The 21,376-nt window shown below is 38.7% G+C and overlaps 1 protein-coding gene across 2 annotated transcripts; it reads left to right on the top strand.

Annotated features, from left to right (window-relative positions):
* The first annotated feature begins 31 nt into the window (after positions 1 to 31).
* On the top strand, positions 32 to 21,318 carry LOC110423211 (Zinc finger, C3HC4 type (RING finger) family protein). Of its 2 annotated transcripts, XM_021437404.2 has the most exons (13): positions 32 to 743; positions 840 to 1,569; positions 2,869 to 8,855; positions 9,863 to 11,427; positions 11,863 to 12,126; positions 13,021 to 13,241; positions 13,569 to 13,840; positions 14,115 to 17,133; positions 17,214 to 17,346; positions 18,595 to 19,109; positions 19,208 to 20,116; positions 20,531 to 20,707; positions 20,839 to 21,318. In XM_021437404.2, the coding sequence occupies exons 1-13, from the start codon at positions 400 to 402 to the stop codon at positions 21,034 to 21,036; spliced, it is 14,334 nt and encodes a 4,777-aa protein (XP_021293079.1). In that variant the 5' UTR covers positions 32 to 399; the 3' UTR covers positions 21,037 to 21,318. The 2 variants fall into 2 exon arrangements, with proteins under 2 accessions (XP_021293079.1, XP_021293160.1); XM_021437485.2 differs by lacking the exon at positions 32 to 743 and having other exon boundaries at positions 1,434 to 1,609.
* Positions 21,319 to 21,376: the final 58 nt, after the last annotated feature.

Below are 21,376 nucleotides of genomic sequence, written 5' to 3'. Positions count from 1 at the left end.
AGAAAATAAAAAAGCATAGATGGTGCGTGCATTTGTCTACGGATGCCGTCAACGTCTTTCACAAATTATTTCCTCGCTTTGCATGTTACTTTAGCTTATAGAATTCCACGGTCTTGTTGACCGTACAAAGTACGCCTACTTAGCAGAAACCAAACGACAAGAATTAGTTTCGTCCCCATGAGCCATAGCAAATCTCCCACCGCCTGTGGACTTTAACTTGCTAACCTTTTAGGACAAAACTTTTGCCTTGCCTAAATGGTTTTTTCTTCCTTAAAACTGACGCAAACTCTCTCTGGTCTACTCGTAAATATATCCATCTGCATGGCTTAATTCCAAGTATTCCCCGTTCATTCAATTCTTTTTTCAAAAAAACCATTGTCGGCGAAAATAGAAAACAGAATGGAGTCGCTGGCACGGGACTCGATTCTGCTCGAAGACTTTGGGCAGAAAGTGGACTTGACCCGGCGGATCCGTGAGGTCCTACTGAATTACCCGGAGGGCACGACCGTGTTAAAGGAACTCATTCAAAACGCCGATGATGCCGGCGCCACCAGGGTCCGTCTCTGCCTTGACCGCAGGCTCCACCGGTCGGATTCATTGTTGGCGGATTCTTTGGCGCAGTGGCAGGGTCCATCTTTACTTGCTTACAACGACGCTGTTTTCACGGAGGAAGATTTCGTTAGTATTTCTAGAATTGGCGGGAGTAGTAAACATGGTCAGGCCTGGAAAACTGGCCGATTCGGGTAACCGCTCTCTCACATTTCTCTCTAATAATCTTCAACTTGTTTATTTCTTTTGCGTTTTAGTTGTTTATATATTTATTTAATTTCATCTTTCAGGGTTGGATTCAATTCGGTTTATCACTTGACCGATTTGCCCTCATTCGTGAGTGGCAAATACGTAGTACTATTTGATCCGCAGGGTTTTTATCTTCCCAATGTATCAACGGCCAATCCTGGAAAAAGAATCGACTATGTTTCTTCTTCAGCTCTTTCAATATACAAAGATCAATTCCTTCCCTATTGTGCATTTGGCTGTGATATGAAAAATCCTTTCACCGGAACTTTATTCCGTTTTCCCTTGAGGAATTTGGATCAAGCTTCTCGAAGTAACCTTTCGCGGCAAGCTTATTCGGAAGATGATATTTCCTCCATGTTTTTACAGCTTTTTGAGGAAGGAGTTTTCTCCTTACTTTTTCTTAAAAGTGTATTGTCTATTGAAATTTATAGGTGGGATGCCGGAGAATCTGAGCCGAAAAAGCTTTTTTCATGCTCTGTTAACTCCCCCAATGATGACATTGTTTGGCACCGGCAGGCATTTCTAAGATTGTCAAAATCAGTTGTTAATAATACAGATAATGAGGTGGATGCGTATTCAGTTGAATTCTTGAGTGAAGCAATGATGGGAAGTGAATGTAGAAAGAGGATTGATACTTTTTATATTGTACAAACAATGGCTTCAGCATCTAGTAGGATTGGTTCTTTTGCGGCTACTGCTTCCAAAGAATATGATATGCACCTGCTACCTTGGGCATCAGTAGCGGCATGTGTATCTGACAATTCATCAGATGTAATTTGCAGTGCTTAATATGTCCTTGTCATTTACTTCAGTTATACCCTTTATGCTCTTGCCTTATTTATTTATATCTCTTATAGCGTTTTCCTTTTGGCAGATTAATTTTGTTTTAATTCTTCTTTTTTCATGCTTCAATTATATATTCTGAGTTGTTCTCATTTCATAGTATGGCTGCTTTCTGTTTTGGTTTATGTGTTTTCGTTAATGCTAATAAGTCTTGGCTAATGTGTGGGGCATTGTAGATAATTGATGTCATAGCCTCATGGGTTAGGGAGTCTTGACATGCTTTTGAGGACGATTAAGCTAATGTTCTCGTTTACGGTCCTATGACAACATGGACTATGTTTCAAGGTTTTAGGTGAGGTAGACATGAGACATCTGACATGGTAGAAGTTTTGCATTAGAAAGAGCTTATTTCTTAGAATCCTTAATCATTTTTCCAATTCTGCATAGGAGCATAATAAGCATTTTGTTTTACTACAAACCAATTTGTAAACAATAGTGGAATACATGGCCAGGCTGGTGAAAAAGGATGTCCTAGAACTTATGTGGAAGATGATATGAAATGTTTATTTCCTTCCTCTCTATGATCCTACTTTGAGGTTTTAGCAGGATACTTTTACCCAATAACATGCTTTTGAGTTGCTAGTCTGGGATGTTGTAACATTGAAAACTTCCTTTCTTTAATCTAATTTGACTTTATGTTGAATTTATATGCGATTTGTAGCTCTTGTTTATAAAATAATAAAGAAATTAGCATGTTGCATGGGACTTTTTTTGAAATCCTTTCTAGACCAAGTTTCTGTTTTGTTAAACACCAATATTTCCTTTTAGAAAAGTTTGGTTGCTGTTGAAAAGTAGCTGAGTTCCTGAGTCAGCAAGTTGGAATATCTGATCTTTTGTTTTAAAATAGTTGTTACTAATGTGTGCGTGAGTCTATAACTATATATGTACATGTGTTTTTGTGCACACTGCATTCTCATTTATCTATTTTATTTACTTTTTGGTGCTCTAGTAGTTTCCCTTTCAACTGTCTCATAATCCTATTCCTAATTACTCTTTATGTAGGCTTCTGAATTTTAGTATTTTTTCTTTGTAGATACTCTGGTTTTATCTGAGAAGGTTTGTTTATTATATTAATTGGTTAACCTTGTTGTTTTCTGCATAAGAATATTTAAGTTTCAACAAAAGCAAGAGAAGTGACCCTTTTTGGTTTGAGTGGTTAAGTACCTTTTCCTTGACTTCTTGCCTATAATTGTACAATCTTATAATGATGTGTTGTGTTTTGAGCAGAATGCTGTGCTGAAGCTTGGTCAAGCATTCTGTTTCCTTCCGTTGCCGATAAGAACTGGGTTGATGGTGCAAGTAAATGCTTACTTTGAGGTCTCCTCAAACCGTCGTGGTATTTGGTATGGAGCAGATATGGACAGAACTGGAAAAGTTCGTTCTATCTGGAATAGACTTCTTTTGGAAGATGTTATAACTCCTATTTTTATGCAAATGCTCCTGGGTGTGCAAGAGCTTCTAGGTCCAACAGATTCATACTATTCTTTGTGGCCTAGGGGCTCTTTTGAAGAGCCATGGAGCATTTTGGTTGAGCACATATACAAAAGTATCGGTAATTATCCTGTGCTATATTCTGATCTAGAAGGAGGAAAGTGGGTGTCACCAATAGAAGCTTTTCTTCATGATGAGGAGTTTGGAAAGAGCAAGGACCTTGCTGAGGCCCTGCTGCAGCTAGGAATGCCTATTGTCCATTTGCCAAATCACCTGTTTGATATGTTTCTGAAATATGCTACTGGTTTTCAGCAAAAAGTGGTCACTCCTGATGCAGTGCGGCATTTTCTTAGGTCATGCAATACTCTTATGAGCTTCAGCAAATCTTATAAACTTGTATTATTGGAATATTGTCTTGAGGACTTGATTGATGCTGATGTAGGTACATATGCTAATAACCTGTCATTGATTCCTTTGGCAAATGGTGATTTCGGTTTATTCTCTGAAGCCACAAAAGGGGTTTCTTATTTTGTATGTAATGAGTTAGAATACATGCTGCTTCAACAAATTTCTGATAGAATAATTGACCGGACCATTCCCCTTAATATATTGAGTAGGCTCTCTGGTATTGCAAGGTCATCAAAAGCAAATCTTGCTATTTTCAATGTTCAGCATTTTGTTAAGTTATTTCCTAGATTTGTACCTGCTGAATGGAGATATAAAAGTAAAGTTCTCTGGGTACCAGAGTCATCTTGTACTCATCCAACTAAATCATGGTTTGTGCTATTTTGGCAATATATTCGGATTCAGGGTGAGGGATTATCATTGTTTGGTGATTGGCCTATCTTGCCTTCAACTTCTGGGCATTTATATCGACCTTCTAGACAGTCAAAGCTTATCAATGCTCAGAAACTTTCTGATAGAATGCAAGAAATCCTTGCCAAGATTGGATGCAAGATACTTGACCCGGATTATGGAGTTGAGCATCCTGATTTGTCTCATTATGTATTTGATTCCAATTTTTCAGGTGTTTTGGAATCCATTTTTGATGCTGTCTCTTCTAATGGCAGCATGATACAAACATTTAGTTGTAATTTGACAGCTGAAGACAGGAATGAGCTACGTGGATTTCTTCTTGATCCAAAATGGTATATTGGAGACTCTGTTAACAGTTCTAGAATAAAAAAGTGCAGGAAACTGCCCATTTATAGAGTCTACACTGAAGACACTGTTCAAGAATGTTGTTTTTCTGATTTAGAGAATCCTCAAAAGTACTTACCACCTTTAGGCATACCTGCATATTTTCTTGGAGGTGAATTCGTTCTTTGCTCCTCAAATAGTGAAGAAGAGATTTTGTTAAGATATTATGAAGTTGAGAGAATGGGGAAAGCTCGTTTTTACAGGCAGCAAGTATTAAATAGAATAAAGGAAATGCATGCTGAAGTTCGTGATAGTGTTATGCTTTCTGTTTTGGAAAACTTGCCGCAGTTGTCTGTTGAAGACACATCTCTTCGGGATTACTTGAGGAATTTGGAATTTGTACCGACTGTAGGTGGTGCACTTAAATGTCCATCAGTGCTCTATGATCCTCGTAATGAAGAATTATATGCTTTGCTAGAAGACTCTGATAGTTTCCCTTCTGGCCCTTTCCAAGAATCTGGTATCTTGGACATGCTGCAGGGTTTGGGCCTTAGGACATCTGTAACTCCTGAGACAGTCGTAGAAAGTGCTCGACAAGTAGAGCGAATAATGCGTGAAGATCAGGATAAGGCACATTCAAGAGGTAAAGTACTTCTTTCCTACTTAGAAGTAAATGCAATGAAATGGCTTCCCAATCAATTAGGTGATGATCAAGGAACTGTAAACAGATTATTCTCACGAGCTGCAACTGCATTTAAGCCTCGCACCCTGAAATCTGACATGGAAAAGTTTTGGAATGATCTCCGATTGATTTGCTGGTGTCCGGTGTTAGTTTCTTCTCCATTTCAAGATATACCATGGCCTGTTGTATCATCCAAGGTTGCTCCCCCGAAGCTTGTGAGATTGCAAACTGACTTGTGGCTTGTTTCGGCAAGCATGCGAGTATTAGATGGTGAATGTTCATCCACAGCATTGTCATATAACCTTGGATGGCTATCTCCACCAGGGGGGAGTGCAATTGCTGCCCAGTTACTTGAGCTTGGGAAAAACAATGAGATTGTTAATGAACAGGTGCTCCGTCAGGAGTTAGCTCTAGCGATGCCAAGGATATACTCTATATTAGTGAGCATGATTGGTTCAGATGAGATGGACATTGTAAAGGCTGTTTTGGAAGGGTGCCGTTGGATCTGGGTGGGAGATGGGTTTGCAACTTCTGAGGAGGTAGTTCTTGATGGTCCTCTTCATTTGGCTCCTTATATTCGTGTTATACCAACAGATTTGGCAGTTTTCAAGGAGTTATTCTTGGAGCTTGGTGTCCGAGAGTTTTTGAAGCCTGCTGATTATGCTAATATTTTAGGTAGAATGGCTGCCAGAAAAGGTTCCTCTCCCCTTGATGCTCACGAAATCAGGGCAGCAATACTGATTGTCCAGCATCTTTCCGGAGTTCAGTCTATTGAACAAGTTAAGATCTATTTGCCAGATGTATCAGGGAGGCTAATCCCTGCTAGTGATTTAGTTTATAATGATGCCCCCTGGTTGCTTGGATTAGATGACTCTGATGCCTTATTTAGTGGTCCATCTGCTGCAGTCTTGAATGCAAGGAAAACTCAGAAATTTGTTCATGGAAACATATCTAATGAGGTTGCAGAGAAGCTCGGTGTCTGCTCACTTCGTAGAATCTTGCTTGCCGAGAGTGCTGACTCAATGAATTTGAGTTTATCTGGAGCTGCTGAAGCCTTTGGACAGCATGAAGCCTTGACAACAAGGCTTAAACATATACTTGAAATGTATGCAGATGGACCTGGAATTCCCTTTGAGCTAGTTCAAAATGCTGAGGATGCAGGGGCTTCTGAGGTGATCTTTCTTTTGGATAAAACTCAATATGGAACTTCTTCTGTTCTCTCTCCTGAAATGGCTGACTGGCAGGGCCCTGCCCTTTACTGCTTCAATGATTCTGTATTTAGTCCACAAGATTTATATGCAATTTCTCGTATTGGTCAGGAAAGCAAACTTGAAAAGCCTTTTGCAATTGGAAGATTTGGATTGGGCTTTAATTGTGTCTATCATTTCACAGACATTCCCACATTTGTTTCTGGGGAAAACATCGTTATGTTTGATCCTCATGCTTGTAATTTGCCTGGGATCTCTCCGTCCCACCCTGGACTGCGAATAAAATTTGTGGGTAGAAAGGTGTTGGAACAGTTTCCTGATCAATTTTCTCCATTTTTATATTTTGGCTGTGACTTGCAGCAGTTTTTTCCTGGCACTCTCTTCCGTTTCCCTCTTAGGAATGCTAGTGTTGCCTCACGGAGCCTGATTAAAAAAGAAGGATATTCCCCTGATGATGTTATGTCTCTCTTTGCTTCTTTCTCTGCTGTGGTTTCTGAAGCTCTACTTTTTCTTCGTAACGTGAAGTCTATCTCCATTTTTGTGAAGGAAGGAGCCGGTCATGAAATGCAACTTATGCATCGTGTACAGAGAAACTGCATTAGGGAACCAGAAATGAATTCTGATGCTTTGCATCAATTGTTTGGCCTTATTGATGTAAAACAGCACGGTGGAATGGATAAAGACCAACTGCTGAAGAAATTGAGTAAGTCTATAGATAGAGATTTGCCACATAAATCTCAGAAGATTGTGGTGACAGAACAAAACTCATCTGGTATTATGTCACACTGTTGGATAACTGCTGAATGTTTAGGCAGCGGACAAGCTAAAACCAACAGTGCAGTTGCTGATGACAGGGTTCATAAATCTATCCCCTGGGCGTGTGTTGCTGCTCATATACATTCTGTCAAGTTGAATGGGGAAATGAGTGGTGACTTTAGCCAGGAAAATGCTTGTGCTAGTGATATTTTTCAATTTTCTATGGCTTCCATCCAAGATAGGAAGAACATTGAAGGCCGTGCTTTTTGCTTTTTGCCACTGCCTATCAGTACTGGTCTTCCAGCACATGTTAATGCATATTTTGAGTTGTCATCAAATCGAAGGGACATCTGGTTTGGTAGTGACATGGCTGGTGGTGGGAAAAAACGCTCAGACTGGAATATTTACCTCCTTGAAGATGTTGTTGCTCCTGCATTTGGTCACTTGCTTGAGAACATTGCTTCACTGACTGGTCCCTCTGAATTGTTCTTTTCATTTTGGCCAACAACAACAGGATTAGAGCCTTGGGCATCAGTGGTTCGGAAATTTTATATTTTCATTGCTGAGTTTGGTCTTCGTATACTGTACACAAAAGCCAGAGGGGGACAGTTGATTTCAACAAAGCAAGCTATTTTTCCTGATTTTGCCTTCTGTAAGGTTCATGAGCTTGCTGAAGCATTATGTGATGCTGGTCTACCTCTTGCAAATGTTCCCAAACTTGTTGTAGAGCGATTCATGGAGTTCTGCCCATTATTACATTATCTGACACCTCAATTTTTGAGGTCTCTGTTGACTCGGCGAAAACGTGCTTTCAAGGACAGGAATGCAGTGATCTTGACCCTTGAATATTGCTTACTTGACTTAAAAGTTCCCATTAAAGCCAATTGTTTGTTTGGTTTACCTCTGTTGCCTCTTGCGAATGGCTCATTTACAACATTCGAGAAGAATGGAGCTGGTGAAAGAATTTATATTGCAAGGGGAGATGAGTATGGTCTTCTCAAGGATTTACTTCCACAACGGTTAGTTTATTGTGAACTTCCGGAAGTGGTCCATAGCAAACTATGTGATTTGGCCCAAAGTGAGCAATCGAATATTTCTTTTCTATCGTGCCATTTGCTTGAGAAGCTGTTTTTGAAGTTACTTCCAGCTGATTGGCAGCTTGCTAAAAAGGTAACCTGGGTTCCTGGTCATCAAGGCCAGCCAAGTTTAGAATGGATAAAATTGCTGTGGAGCTATTTGAAGTCATGTTGTGATGACCTCTCAATATTTTCTAAGTGGCCTATACTGCCAGTTGAAGACAATTATCTCTTGCAAGTAGTTAAAAGTTCAAATGTGATTAAAAGTGATGGATGGAGTGAGAACATGTCTACTTTGTTGCTAAAAGTTGGCTGTTTATTTTTAAGGCATGACTTGGAAATACAGCACCCGCAGCTGGAACTCTTTGTTCAGTCTCCAACAGCAAGTGGAATATTGAATGCATTTCTGGCAGTGGCCGACAATGGTAAACTGGAGAGCATTGAGGGGCTTTTTGTTGATGCGTCAAAAGGGGAGCTGCATGAACTTCGTAGTTATATTCTTCAGTCTAAGTGGTTCCTTGAAGAGCAGATAACTGACTTGCATATTGACATCATTAAACACATTCCTATGTTTGAGTCATATAGAAGTAGAAAACTAGTCAGCCTCAGTAAACCTATCAAATGGCTTAAACCCAACGGCATTCGTGAGGATCTATTAAATGATGATTTTGTACGTGCAGAATCAGAAAGAGAGAGAATCATTCTTACGAGGTATTTGGATGTTAGGGAGCCATCAAAGGTGGAATTCTTTAAAAGTTATGTTCTTAATCACATGTCAGAATTTCTTTCACAGCAGGGAGATTTTCCTGCCATTTTACATGATGTGAAGCTTCTACTTGAGGAAGATATCTCCATCAGATCTGCACTTGCTGCAACACCTTTTGTCTTGGCAGCAAATGGTTCTTGGCAGCAGCCATCCAGGTTTATTCATTTAAATATCTTTTATTTGTTTTTCAAAGTGTATCTTTTGTTTTCTTGTGTGCTTGCAAGTTCTGCCACTATGGAAGTTTCATTCACACCAATTAATTTAGTTATGCTGCAATGCTTTCCATTATTCACTCAAATCAGGGAATATTGGTCATTTTGGCACAGGCATGAGAGGTCATGTTTGGCACTGGGGAAAGTAGGAAGAAAATAATTTTGATCTTCTGTTTGATACTGTGATCCAGTAGAACAGGGTTAAATGGGGAGACTGATTGAGAATTGACATGTGGCTAGTTGTTTGAGTTTTGGGCTGAATTGCTTCCAGTTTTTGCACAATGACCCTTAGGATTTGTTATATTACACAAATTTCTACTTAATGCTTACAATCATTTTTTCTCTGACAACCTTGCAGTAGTTTTTGGTTAGCTGTAATGCTAAACATTTCTTAATATGCTTGCCAGTTTACCTTTCTGCCGAGGACAATTTATTAGGTTGAGTAATCTCATGAGCATTATAAAAAGAATGGGGAAATATGTAAAAAACTGAAAAAGTGTTTGTGTTTTAAGAAAGCGATAATAATAAATTTTGGACCAAATACCCATTTGTTTTTATTTGAGATTGCCATTTCTGATCTCATTGTAGGTGTTAAGACTAAAGTTTTATGACAATGTCCTTAGAACATAAACTTTCTTCTTATTGGTAATCATTACATATAGTTTGGTCTTGTTATGATCTAATTAGGTTGCATGATACTTAAGTTCCACTTGTTCTTCCTCCTATATTTCTGTCCTCTTGTGCTTTGTTTGTTAGACTGAGTTTATGTGTTTCTTTGTCACTTATAATGTGGTTTTGAGCAACCAATGGAACTCAGGAAAGTTTAGATAAACAGTTCTTTGAAGGTTTCTGTTTCTGCAACAAACCTTTATATTTAATATATTGTTTGTCTTTTAGTGTCTCCTGATGTATTTTCTGTTATCAATTTCTCACTATGATGTTCTTTCCAGGCTTTATGATCCTCGAGTCCCTGAGCTACAAAAAGTGCTCCACAAAGAAGTTTTCTTTCCTTCTGAGAAGTTCTCGGATCCTGAAACCTTAGACACTTTAGTTAGCCTTGGGCTTAGAAGGTCTTTTGGGTTTATTGGTTTACTTGATTGTGCAAGATCTGTTTCTATACTGCATGAATCTGGGGATCCACAAGCAGCAACTTGTGGGAGGAGGTTGCTTCTCTATTTAGATGCTCTTGCATGTAAGCTTTCATCAGAGAGAGAAGGTGATGTAGAACAAATAATCTCAAACAAGCTTCTAAAAAATGATCCTGCATCAGAGGGCAATGACAGTGAGATGCCAAGTGCCCTATTTTGTCAGAATAGCGATATTATAGATGGTGATGCAGTTGATGTTGACTCCTCTAATAGGGAGAATACTTGTAGGGATGATATAGACTTTGACAATGTTATAGGCAACTTGATTGATAATATGCCTGAAGAAGATTTTTGGTCTGAAATGAAAACCATTGCTTGGTGCCCAATTTGTGTCAATCCGCCTTTGCAAGGACTCCCATGGTTAAAATCCCCTAGCCATCTAGCATCCCCAAGCATTGTGAGACCTAAATCACAGATGTGGGTGGTGTCCTCAACTATGCATATCCTAGATGGTCAATGTGACTCAATATATCTACAATGTCAACTTGGTTGGATGGATCAGCTAAACATACATGTTCTTTCCTCACAATTAATTGAGCTGTCTAAGTCCTACCGCCAGCTGAAGTTGCATTCATTGGTGGAGCCTGATTTTGATGCTGCACTGCAACAGGGCATTCCAATACTTTATTCTAAATTGCAAGAACACATTGGTACTGATGATTTTATGGTGCTGAAACTAGCTTTGGATGGTGTTTCCTGGGTTTGGATTGGGGATGACTTTGTTTCTTCAAATGCACTTGCATTTGATTCTCCTGTGAAATTTACTCCTTATTTGTATGTTGTCCCATCTGAGTTAGCAGAATTTAGAGATTTACTCTTGGAATTAGGTGTCAGACTCAGTTTTCATATTTGGGACTACTTCCATGTTCTACAACGCTTACAGAATGATGTGAAGGGGCATCCATTATCAGCTGAGCAATTCGGTTTTGTCAACTGTGTCCTTGAAGCCATTGCAGACTGTTCATCAGACAAGCCGTTTCTTGAGGCTTCTAATACTCCATTACTCATTCCAGATTCATGTGGTGTTTTGATGTCTGCTGGGGAGCTTGTGTATAATGATGCACCATGGATAGAAAGTAGTGCCCTGGTTGGGAAACATTTTGTACATCCAAGTATCAACAATGATTTAGCAAATAGATTGGGTGTAAAATCGCTCCGTTGTCTCTCTTTAGTAAGCAAAGATATGACTAAAGATCTGCCATGCATGGACTTTGCAAGAATAAATGAACTTCTGTCTCTGTATGACAACAATGAATTTTTGTTGTTTGACCTTCTTGAGTTGGCAGATTGCTGTAAAGCTAAGAAGCTACACCTAATATTTGACAAGAGGGAGCACCCTCGCCAGTCTTTGCTGCAGCACAACTTAGGTAATCAATGGTACTTCTAGAATTTTTATAAGTTTGATAAACCTGAGATTTGGGACTTTGGTTCTGCAAGAAGATGAAATTTGTGTTTAAATGTTACTTTTGTCACTGCATCTGCTCGGAATTGGTAGATTCGGCTATGATTGATGTTTGTTGTACAGTTATAAGTTCTGTCTAGATCATGGACCCTAGTGGTTAAATGGAAAATTAGCTGATAACATGTTAGGATGGTGCTAGAGCTATGCAAATTTGCCAACAAAGTCAAATCCGTTTCTAAAATGCTGGGGTTCTGTAGTTAAATTAATCAGCATCTTGTCCAGTGGTGAGGTTATTATATTTGATATTTTGTAGTTCATATCTGGAAACACTTTGCCTAGCTTCATTCTTTATTGCCAACTGGATGATTGCTCTGAATATTGTTTTATTTTGCAAGTGCAGCTGAATTTCAGGGGCCTGCCTTGGTAGCTATTCTGGAAGGGGCCAGCTTGAATAGAGAGGAGATAAGTGCCCTTCAGCTGCTGCCTCCATGGAGACTTCGTACTAATACTCTAAACTATGGTTTGGGATTGCTAAGCTGTTACTTCATATGTGATCTCCTCTCTATTATTTCTGGTGGCTACTTCTATATGTTTGATCCTCGTGGTGTAGCACTTTCTGTAGCTTCAAGCCATGCTCCGGCAGCAAAAATGTTTTCTTTGATTGGTATTTTGTCTTCCTGGCCTTTTCTTTTTCTCCCTAAGTATGCTTTAATGCTTGATTTGGTGAAGTCTTTGCTCTCATAAAATAGACCATTTTCATTTGGTTTGTGTTTTGACTACCTTACGGTCATACATAATTGAGATAGAAGAATTCTACTTGGAACCTTAAGTATAATCTTTGGATGAAGATTTGTGGCTAATTGTTGATAGTGATAGGATCAGCCTTAACTATGTTCTCCTGCACATTACTGTTTCCCTCCTTCCAAAGTGCATTCCCCTCCCTAAGATTTTAGATGCTAGTCTGAACTTTTACCACTTCATCTTCACTTCTCCGCGCCAGCTTATTGAAGAGCTGATTTGTTTTTGGCATAACACTCAAAAAAGCCCTTGCACTATTTAAGAAAATTCAAATAAGTTCTTATTATTCTATTGCGTTCAATCAAGCTCTTATTTTTTCATCTTGGGTCAAGTAAGCCTTTATGACTAATGGTTAACTAATAGCCATTAGTCAACATGTCACTTGTCATTTTATGTACATGTGGCGCTGATGTAGAAGGTGAAAAATGTCACATGCTTATGTCATCATCCCACATCGACATGCAAGTTATTATCCATGATGATATGGCAGTATGTCACGTTAGTGCCACATGACATAGAATGACAAATGGCATTTTGACTAAGTCAATCATTCGTTATAAGAGTTTTTTTGACTCAAAATAAAAGTATAAAGGCTCTTTTGGCTCAAAATAAAAGTACAAGGGTTTATTTGATTCAAAATAACAATACAAGGGCTTGATTGAATGTAATAAAAGAGTAAGGGTTTATTTGAATTTTTTTAAATACTTTAGGGGCCTTTTTAGATGTTATGCCTTTGTTTTTGTTTTGGATTTGATTGCAGGTACTAGTTTGACTGAAAGATTTCGCGATCAGTTTATTCCAATGCTGATTGATGAAAAAATGCCATGGTCATCATCAGACTCTACAGTTATTCGCATGCCTCTATCATCAGAATGCTTGAAAGATGGACTTGAATTGGGATTGAAGAGAGTAAATCAAATAATTGACAGATTTTTGGAGCATGCATCTAGGATGCTTATTTTCTTAAAGTCAGTTTTGCAGGTAAAGTTTCATCGTCTTTGTATTCCATTCTTTCCCTTGTAACAATCGACATTTCTGGCCTACCATTGCACTTTCCCTGTTTCTATATTTTGCCAACCCCCTTATATATGAAGGAGTTGGTGGCCTGAGAAGTTTAGCCCAGGACTTTTAAAGCACCCAAGCCACTTTTGGATTGGGACAATAACCAGTTAGTCAACTGCCACTACATAATTCCTATCTGTCATTTTGTAATGTTAGGGAAGGAATAAGAAGTTATGTTATAACTTACCATGCTTGTACCATTTTCTTAATGAATATATAATAACCATCTAAACTCAAAACATCCAGGTCTCACTTTCAACATGGGAAGAAGGAAGTACACAGCTTCGTCAGGATTATTCTGTTTTTATTGATTCATCATCTGCTATCTTGAGGAATCCATTTTCTGAAAAGAAGTGGAGGAAGTTTCAAATATCCAGGTTATTTAGCAGCTCAAATGCTGCAATTAAATTGCATGCAATTGATGTGAACTTGTTGCAGAAGGGAACTAGATTTGTGGACAGATGGCTTGTTGTGCTCAGCCTAGGTTCTGGACAAACCAGAAACATGGCTCTTGATAGGTATGGTTAAAGTAAATTGTTTCTAGGTCATTATTCTCTGATTGATCAATATTCTTTGCAACACCCCTCCCCCACTTCTCTTCCCCCAACTTTTATTAACTGACTTTTGTTGGTTTGCAGTAATTCAAAATGGTTTATGTTCTTGTTATTTAGAATAAAAGTTGGCATTTTTCTGTACATGTATCCTTGCTCTCTTTTTGTTTCCCATTTCTCCCTAAGATATATCGGCAGTATTGTTGATGTTCTTTAACACTGCACTCATCTTTATTCTCAGGCGCTATTTAGCCTACAATTTGACACCTGTAGCAGGAGTTGCAGCTCATATATCCCGAAATGGTCATCCAGCTAATGGTCATTTAACAGGCTCCATTATGACTCCTCTTCCTCTGTCTGCTGTTATAAATTTACCAGTCACTGTCCTTGGGTGTTTCCTTGTGCGCCACAAATGTGGTCGTTATCTTTTTAAATACCAACATAATGAAGGATTGCACAAGGTGCAGCCTGATGCTGGAGATCAGTTGATTGAAGCTTGGAACAGAGAACTGATGTCTTGTGTTCGTGATTCCTACATTGAAATGGTAGTGGAAATGCAGAAATTAAGAAAAGAACCTTCAAGTTCTAGTGTTGATTCAAGTTTCAGTCAGGCAGTTTCTCTGTCTTTGAAGGCTTATGGAGATCAAATTTATTCCTTCTGGCCAAGGTCTAATGGTTATGTATTGAGTAATGGGGCTGATGATAATAGTGAAGCTGATTGGGAATGCCTGATTGAACAAGTTATAAGGCCTTTCTACACCCGCTTGGTTGACCTACCAGTATGGCAATTATACTCAGGAAATTTAGTCAAGGCTGAGGAAGGTATGTTTCTCTCCCAGCCTGGAAATGGGGTGGGTGGTAATTTGCTTCCAGCTACTGTTTGTAGCTTTGTGAAGGAACACTATCAAGTTTTTTCAGTACCATGGGAGTTGGTGAATGAAGTTCATGCCGTGGGAATTACAGTTCGAGAAGTTAAACCTAAAATGGTCCGTGATCTTTTGAAGGCTTCATCGACATCTATTGTTCTTCGATCTGTTGATACTTTTATAGACGTTCTTGAGTACTGCTTGTCTGATATTCAGTTCTCTGGATCATCAAGCTGTCATGGAGATGATATGTTAATGGATCCCATTAACCCAAATGCTTTTCATAGAGTCACTAACGAAGTTGGTAGCAGTTCTGATTCAGTACCAATGTCTAATTTGCGGACTTATCATGGCTCCTCTTCTCAGAATGCAGCCATTTCAGGTGATGCACTCGAAATGGTCACAAATTTGGGGAAGGCTTTACTTGATTTTGGCCGGGGAGTTGTTGAGGATATTGGTAGGGGTGGAGCCTTAGTTCAGAGAGACGATGTATCTGGTAGCAGCAGCAGTAAGAATGTGAATGGAGACCCAAGACTTTTATCAATAGCTGCTGAGGTCAAGCGCTTACCATGTCCAACTGCAACAAATCATTTAGCACTCTTGGGGTTTACTGAACTTTGGTTAGGAAACAAGGAGCAACAGTCATTGATGATGCCTTTAGCGGCAAAATTTGTCCACTCAAAAGTATTGGATAGATCAATTTTAGCTGATATTTTTTCAAAACATGCCATTCAAACATCACTTAAACTGAAGAGTTTCTCATTTCACTTAATGGCTACTCATATGAGATTACTATTTAGCGATAACTGGGTGAATCATGTCATGGAGTCAAATATGGCTCCTTGGTTTTCCTGGGAGAATACAACAAGTTCCGATGGTGGAGGTGGTCCTTCCCCTCAATGGATAAGAACCTTTTGGAAAAGCTTTGGTAGATCATTAGAAGATCTCACTCTCTTTTCTGATTGGCCTTTAATTCCTGCCTTTCTTGGTAGGCCAATTTTGTGTCGTGTAAGGAATTGCCATCTGGTCTTCATTCCACCTCCAGTTACAGATCCAACCTTTGGGGATGGCATCATTGATGCGGCTGCAATACAACATGATCTAACTGGAGTATCTGTCAATCAAACATCTGAATCTGATTCAATTAAACACTACATTTCAGCTTTTGAAACAGCCAAAAATCGTTACCCCTGGTTGTTATCATTGTTGAATCAGTGCCACATCCCTGTATTTGATGTTGCTTTCATGGACTGTGCTGCCTCTTGGAATTTTCTTCCTGCATCTAGCCAATCATTAGGGCAAGTTATTGCCTCCAAGCTTGTTGCGGCTAAACATGCTGGCCTTTTACCTGAACTTACATCGTTTTCTGTGTTAGATCGAGAGGAACTTCTTAATCTTTTTGCTCATGATTTCTCTAATAATGGTTCCAGTTATGGAAGAGAAGAACTTGAAGTCTTGTGCTCATTGCCCATATACAGAACAGTTTTAGGCTCTTGCACACACTTAAACAACCAAGAACACTGTATAATCTCATCAAATTCATTTCTTAAACCATACGATGAGCGTTGCCTGTCTTATTCCACAGATTCAATTGAATGTTCACTACTTAGAGCTCTTGGGGTCCCTGAGTTGCATGATCAAGAAATTTTGGTAAGGTTCGGTCTGCCTCATTTTGAAGAAAAACCTCTGAATGAGCGAGAGGATATATTAATTTATCTTTACACAAATTGGCAAGACCTCCAAGCAGATTCTTCTGTAGTTGTAGCTCTAAGGGAAACTAATTTTGTTCGGAATGCTGATGAATTTTCTTCTGATTTCTACAAGCCTAAGGACTTGTTTGATCCAGGCGATGCTTTGCTAGCTTCTGTATTTTCTGGTGAGAGGAAGAAATTTCCCGGTGAAAGGTTTAGCACAGATGGGTGGCTCCATATTCTACGGAAAGTGGGCCTTCGGATGGCAACAGAAGCTGATGTGATACTTGAATGTGCCAAAAGAGTAGAGTTTCTTGGAAGTGAGTGCATGAAGTCTACTGGCGATTTTGATGATTTTGGAGCAGATATGACCTGTCATGGTGAAGTCTCTATGGAAGTATGGACTTTGGCTGGATCTGTTGTTGAAGCTGTGCTCACAAACTTTGCTGTTCTATACGGAAACAACTTCTGTAATCACCTAGGGGAGATTTCTTGTGTACCGGCTGAATTAGGCTTGCCAAATGTGGGTGGCAAGAGAGTTCTTGCTTCCTATAGTGAAGCAATTCTATCAAAGGACTGGCCTCTGGCTTGGAGCTGTGCTCCAATACTCTCTAGACAAAATGTTATTCCTCCTGAATACTCTTGGGGGGCACTCCATCTGAGAAGTCCTCCGGCCTTTCCTACAGTCCTAAAACATTTACAGGTATGAAACTTCACTTTCCTTGTGTTTTCATCTGACAGAGCTAGCATGTAAAACACATAACTAACAAGCATTTGACACAGATTATTGGGAAAAATGGTGGTGAAGACACTCTTGCTCACTGGCCTACTGCATCAGGCATGATGACCATTGATGATGCTTCTTGTGAAGTTTTGAAATATTTGGATAAAACATGGGGTTCCCTCTCTTATTCAGGTTGCTATGCTATTTGGCTATCAACTGCCTCTAGAATGGAATGAATTCATACCAACTTCTTTATATTTCTACAATTTCTTTTAGAACATCACTTTGTTTATGTTTTCTGATTTTTAAATCCTCTAGGAGAAAATAAAGTTTGTCAAATGTTAAGCATCTAACTTAGAACCAATAGGTGATAGGTGGAGTGGCACAGTGCACAAATTCCATGTACAAAGCAACTTAAAACCAATTTGCTAGATTCTAGTCCTTGGTACTTGATTACTCATATAAAATGCAATTGTTCCACTATCCTCTCATCTCAAAATAGAAACTGATGTCTCTCTTTATTGTCATGATGTGTGTGTATGCGTATGTGTAGGTTTAGTTGATTGTTTGCTGCTTATTAACACGATGCAGCAAGAATTTATTGTTCTCTAAAAGATAGATAGATGCATAATTCATACACACAGAGATGTATATATCCTCTGGTGGAGAATATTGGAGTGGTTATAGTTTTCAAAAGATGATTCTTTCCTTTGCTTTCTTTCTTTTTTTCTATTTTTTTCTTTTTTTGAATTCATGAACTTCCTTTTCTTAGCTTGTTCATAAAATTTAGGTTTGCATTTGTATTATGAAAATTCATAAAATTTAGATTCATCTAGTAATTAACTATTTCTTTATAGGTGACTGAATTAATTAGTTTATAGCAGCCTTCTTTTGCACCTAAAATGTACTTTTACCAGCTTTCTAAGATTTGTTTAGTAAATTTGTGCATCTGCAGCAGTAGGGCTTGAGTCTGAATACTCATCATTGTAGGCATCTATCATTGCGTTTGCTTTTGAAGATGCTGCTTATTCATGTTCATCTTATGATACTGTGGCTTCTATTTACATAATTCAATGAGACATATATTGCTTTCCTGTACATTTCAACTGGTATGTTAAAGGAATATTTTCATTTTATCCTTAGAAGACAGGACTGACTAATGGAGAAATGACACCTGTCTTTCTTATTGATTTATGCTTTTCCATTCTCTTCATAACCTTTTTCTTAACAAGTTCTCCCTCTTAACTGCGTAGACAATTCATAGCCATTTGGTTGGTAATAACAGTTTTGTGTCTTTGATTTCTTCACACTATTTACTGTTCTTTTAATTATTGATAAGTGCATTGAATCTTGGTTTATGTAAGTTTACTTTTTGCACATCATGATATTGGAATTATATTGTTAGAAGTGACTAAAAGTATGAAAGTTTGGCTCATGCAGATATAGCAAAGCTGCAAGGAGTAGCATTTCTGCCTGCTGCAAATGGGACACGCCTGGTGCCAGCTAACTCTCTTTTTGCACGTTTGATGATTAATTTGGCACCATTTGCTTTTGAGCTTCCTTCTTTATATCTTCCTTTTGTGAAGATTCTTAAGGACTTGGGACTTCAGGACATGCTGTCAGTTGCTTCTGCAAAAGATCTTCTGTTAAATCTGCAGCAAGCATGTGGATATCAGCGCCTAAATCCAAATGAACTTCGTGCTGTGATGGAAATTTTATATTTTGTCTGTGATGGAACTTTTGAGGCAAATACGGTTGACTGGAAATCGGATGCTGTTGTTCCAGACGATGGTTGCAGACTTGTTCATGCAAAATCTTGTGTCTACATCGATTCATATGGCTCTAGATTTGCTAAGCATATTGACACTTCAAGGTTAAGATTTGTTCACCCAGATCTTCCTGAGAGAATATGTACGTTCTTGGGCATCAAAAAGCTATCTGATGTTGTCACGGAGGTAGATTGATCTTGTTCTGTTGACTTTCTAGTTTTCATTGTCTCCTTTTACAATATAGAGCTTTTGTGTTCATTCAATGTATATACTTGAGTTTGCAGGAACTCCATAATGAAGACAATTTAGAGTCTTTGGACAGCATTGGGTCTGTCCCCTTAGCTGTTGTCAGAGAGAAGCTGTTAAGCAGATCCTTTCAGGATGCCGTGTGGACTCTTGTAAATAGCATAGGCAGTTACATTGCAGCAATTAATAATTTGGCTTTGGGAACTGTACAGAGTTCTCTAGAATCTGTTGCGGACAAGTTGCAGTTTGTTAAGTGCCTTCATACTCGTTTTTGGCTCTTATCAAGGTCTCTAGATATTACCTTTGTATCAAAGGATTCTGTAATTCGAGGGTGGGAGAATGGATCTAGACATCGGACCCTCTACTTTGTCAACATGTCTAAAAGCTGCATTTTAATTGCAGAGCCTCCTGCTTATATATCTGTTTTTGATGTTGTTGCAACTGTTGTAAGTCAGGTTTTAGGATCCCCTGTTCCATTGCCTATAGGATCTTTGTTTTCCTGTCCTGAAGGGTCTGAGGCTGCAATCGTTGACATTCTGAAACTTTGTTCTGACAAGAGAGAAATTGAAGCTGCTAGTAACAATTTGATGGGCAAAGAAATAATGCCTCAAGATGCTCTTCAAGTGCAACTTCACCCGCTGAGGCCATTTTATAAGGGAGAAATAGTGGCTTGGCAGTCTCAAAATGGAGAGAAGTTGAAATATGGTAGAGTTCCAGAGGATGTCAGACCTTCAGCGGGCCAAGCCCTCTGGAAGTTCAAGGTGGAAACAGCACCAGGAATGTCTGAATCTCTTCTTTCTTCACAGGTTTTCTCATTTAGAAGTGTATCGATGGGAAACAATGCTTCCTCAGCAATCTTGCCTAAGGATAATTGTGTTATGACTGATAACAGGACTTATAATGAGATGCCAGAAAGTTCTGAAAGAGGCAGAAGAAAATCTTCCCAGGTTTAGATCTTTGTCTTGCTAACTTCTAGTGCTTTTATTGGTTTGCTTTGATGATGCTTGGTATGTCATTGACTTTTACTTCATTTACTTACACATAACCCTGTGGATTCTGTACTCATTGGAATCCCCATTTGTGTCACTGTGGTAATATCCCAACTCCTCGAGAATTCTGATTGATGGAAGTTTCAAATGTAAACTTAAATTATTTAGATACCATGAAGCTACATCTGAATTGATTCAGATGCCCTTAGAATCATAAAGGATTTGTAAAATGAAACAAATTATGCCTTCATGTGAAGAGCCTGTTACTGCTGTTGTTCCATGGAAATTATTAGTAGTAGAATGGACATCAGTCTTTACTGTACTGTTTTATCAGATAGCAACTGATAATGTTTTCTTTATTGTTAAATGCAGCCTATTAAAGAACTTCAGTATGGCCGAGTGTCGGCTGCAGAATTGGTTCAGGCAGTTAATGAGATGCTTTCTGCAGCTGGAATCAACATGGATGTGGAGAAGCAGTCTCTATTGCAGAAAACTATAACACTTCAAGAACAATTGAAAGAATCCCGAACAGCACTTTTGCTTGAACAGGTTAGATTTTTGCATGTTAAAATGATTTTGCAAAATCTAGCATCTTAGTCTATATTTTAAAATGCGTAGCTACTTTTGTGCTTAAGTCTTATTGGAAGATGAGTTTTGAATGTTATGGACGAAATCTACAGGAAAAGGTTGATATAGCTGCAAAGGAAGCTGATGCAGCAAAAGCAGCATGGGTTTGCCGGGTCTGTTTGAGCAATGAAGTTGATATGACGATAGTTCCTTGCGGGCACGTGCTTTGTCGGAGATGCTCATCTGCAGTTTCCCGGTGTCCATTCTGTCGGGTTCAGGTAACAAAAACCATCAGAATTTACCGGCCATGACAATGCAAGTTCTTTAATAAGTTATTTGTGTTTTTTTGCCCCCTTACAAATGGCATTGATTTTATTCGACTCACTTCAATTCATTTTTCTCTCCATTTTGAAGAAGTGGTAAGAAAGTTGTATAATAGGTATGGACACAAATTTTGTGATGTTGTGGATCCTCTAGAGATGCGTCATAGTGTCTTTTGCATTTCCCAAGATCTTTGTATATACTGTATAATAGAAGAGATGGCCATCTTCGATGTTTATAGTGAAAGAGAAAGCAAATTGATGGCGTTGTCAGTGGTTTTTTGTTTTCTTTTATTTTTTATTTTTTATTTGGAACTTGGATGAACGTGTT

This window comes from Theobroma umbraticum, unplaced genomic scaffold (genome assembly GCF_002168275.2).
Source record: "Theobroma umbraticum cultivar Fairchild unplaced genomic scaffold, ASM216827v3 scaffold_30.0, whole genome shotgun sequence".
NCBI lineage: Eukaryota > Viridiplantae > Streptophyta > Magnoliopsida > Malvales > Malvaceae > Theobroma > Theobroma umbraticum.
Note: the sequence above shows the minus strand (reverse complement) of the source record. Positions and strands in the feature narration are given on the sequence as shown.

Excerpts from the sequence above, each read along its gene's own strand:
- LOC110423211 (XM_021437404.2), top strand. The coding sequence starts at position 400 with ATGGAGTCGCTGGCACGGGACTCGATTCTGCTCGAAGACTTTGGGCAG. Across the intron at positions 13,242-13,568 it reads TCTTAAAGTCAGTTTTGCAG|GTCTCACTTTCAACATGGGA; the intron begins GTAAAGTTTCAT and ends CAAAACATCCAG. Across the intron at positions 13,841-14,114 it reads AGAAACATGGCTCTTGATAG|GCGCTATTTAGCCTACAATT; the intron begins GTATGGTTAAAG and ends CTTTATTCTCAG.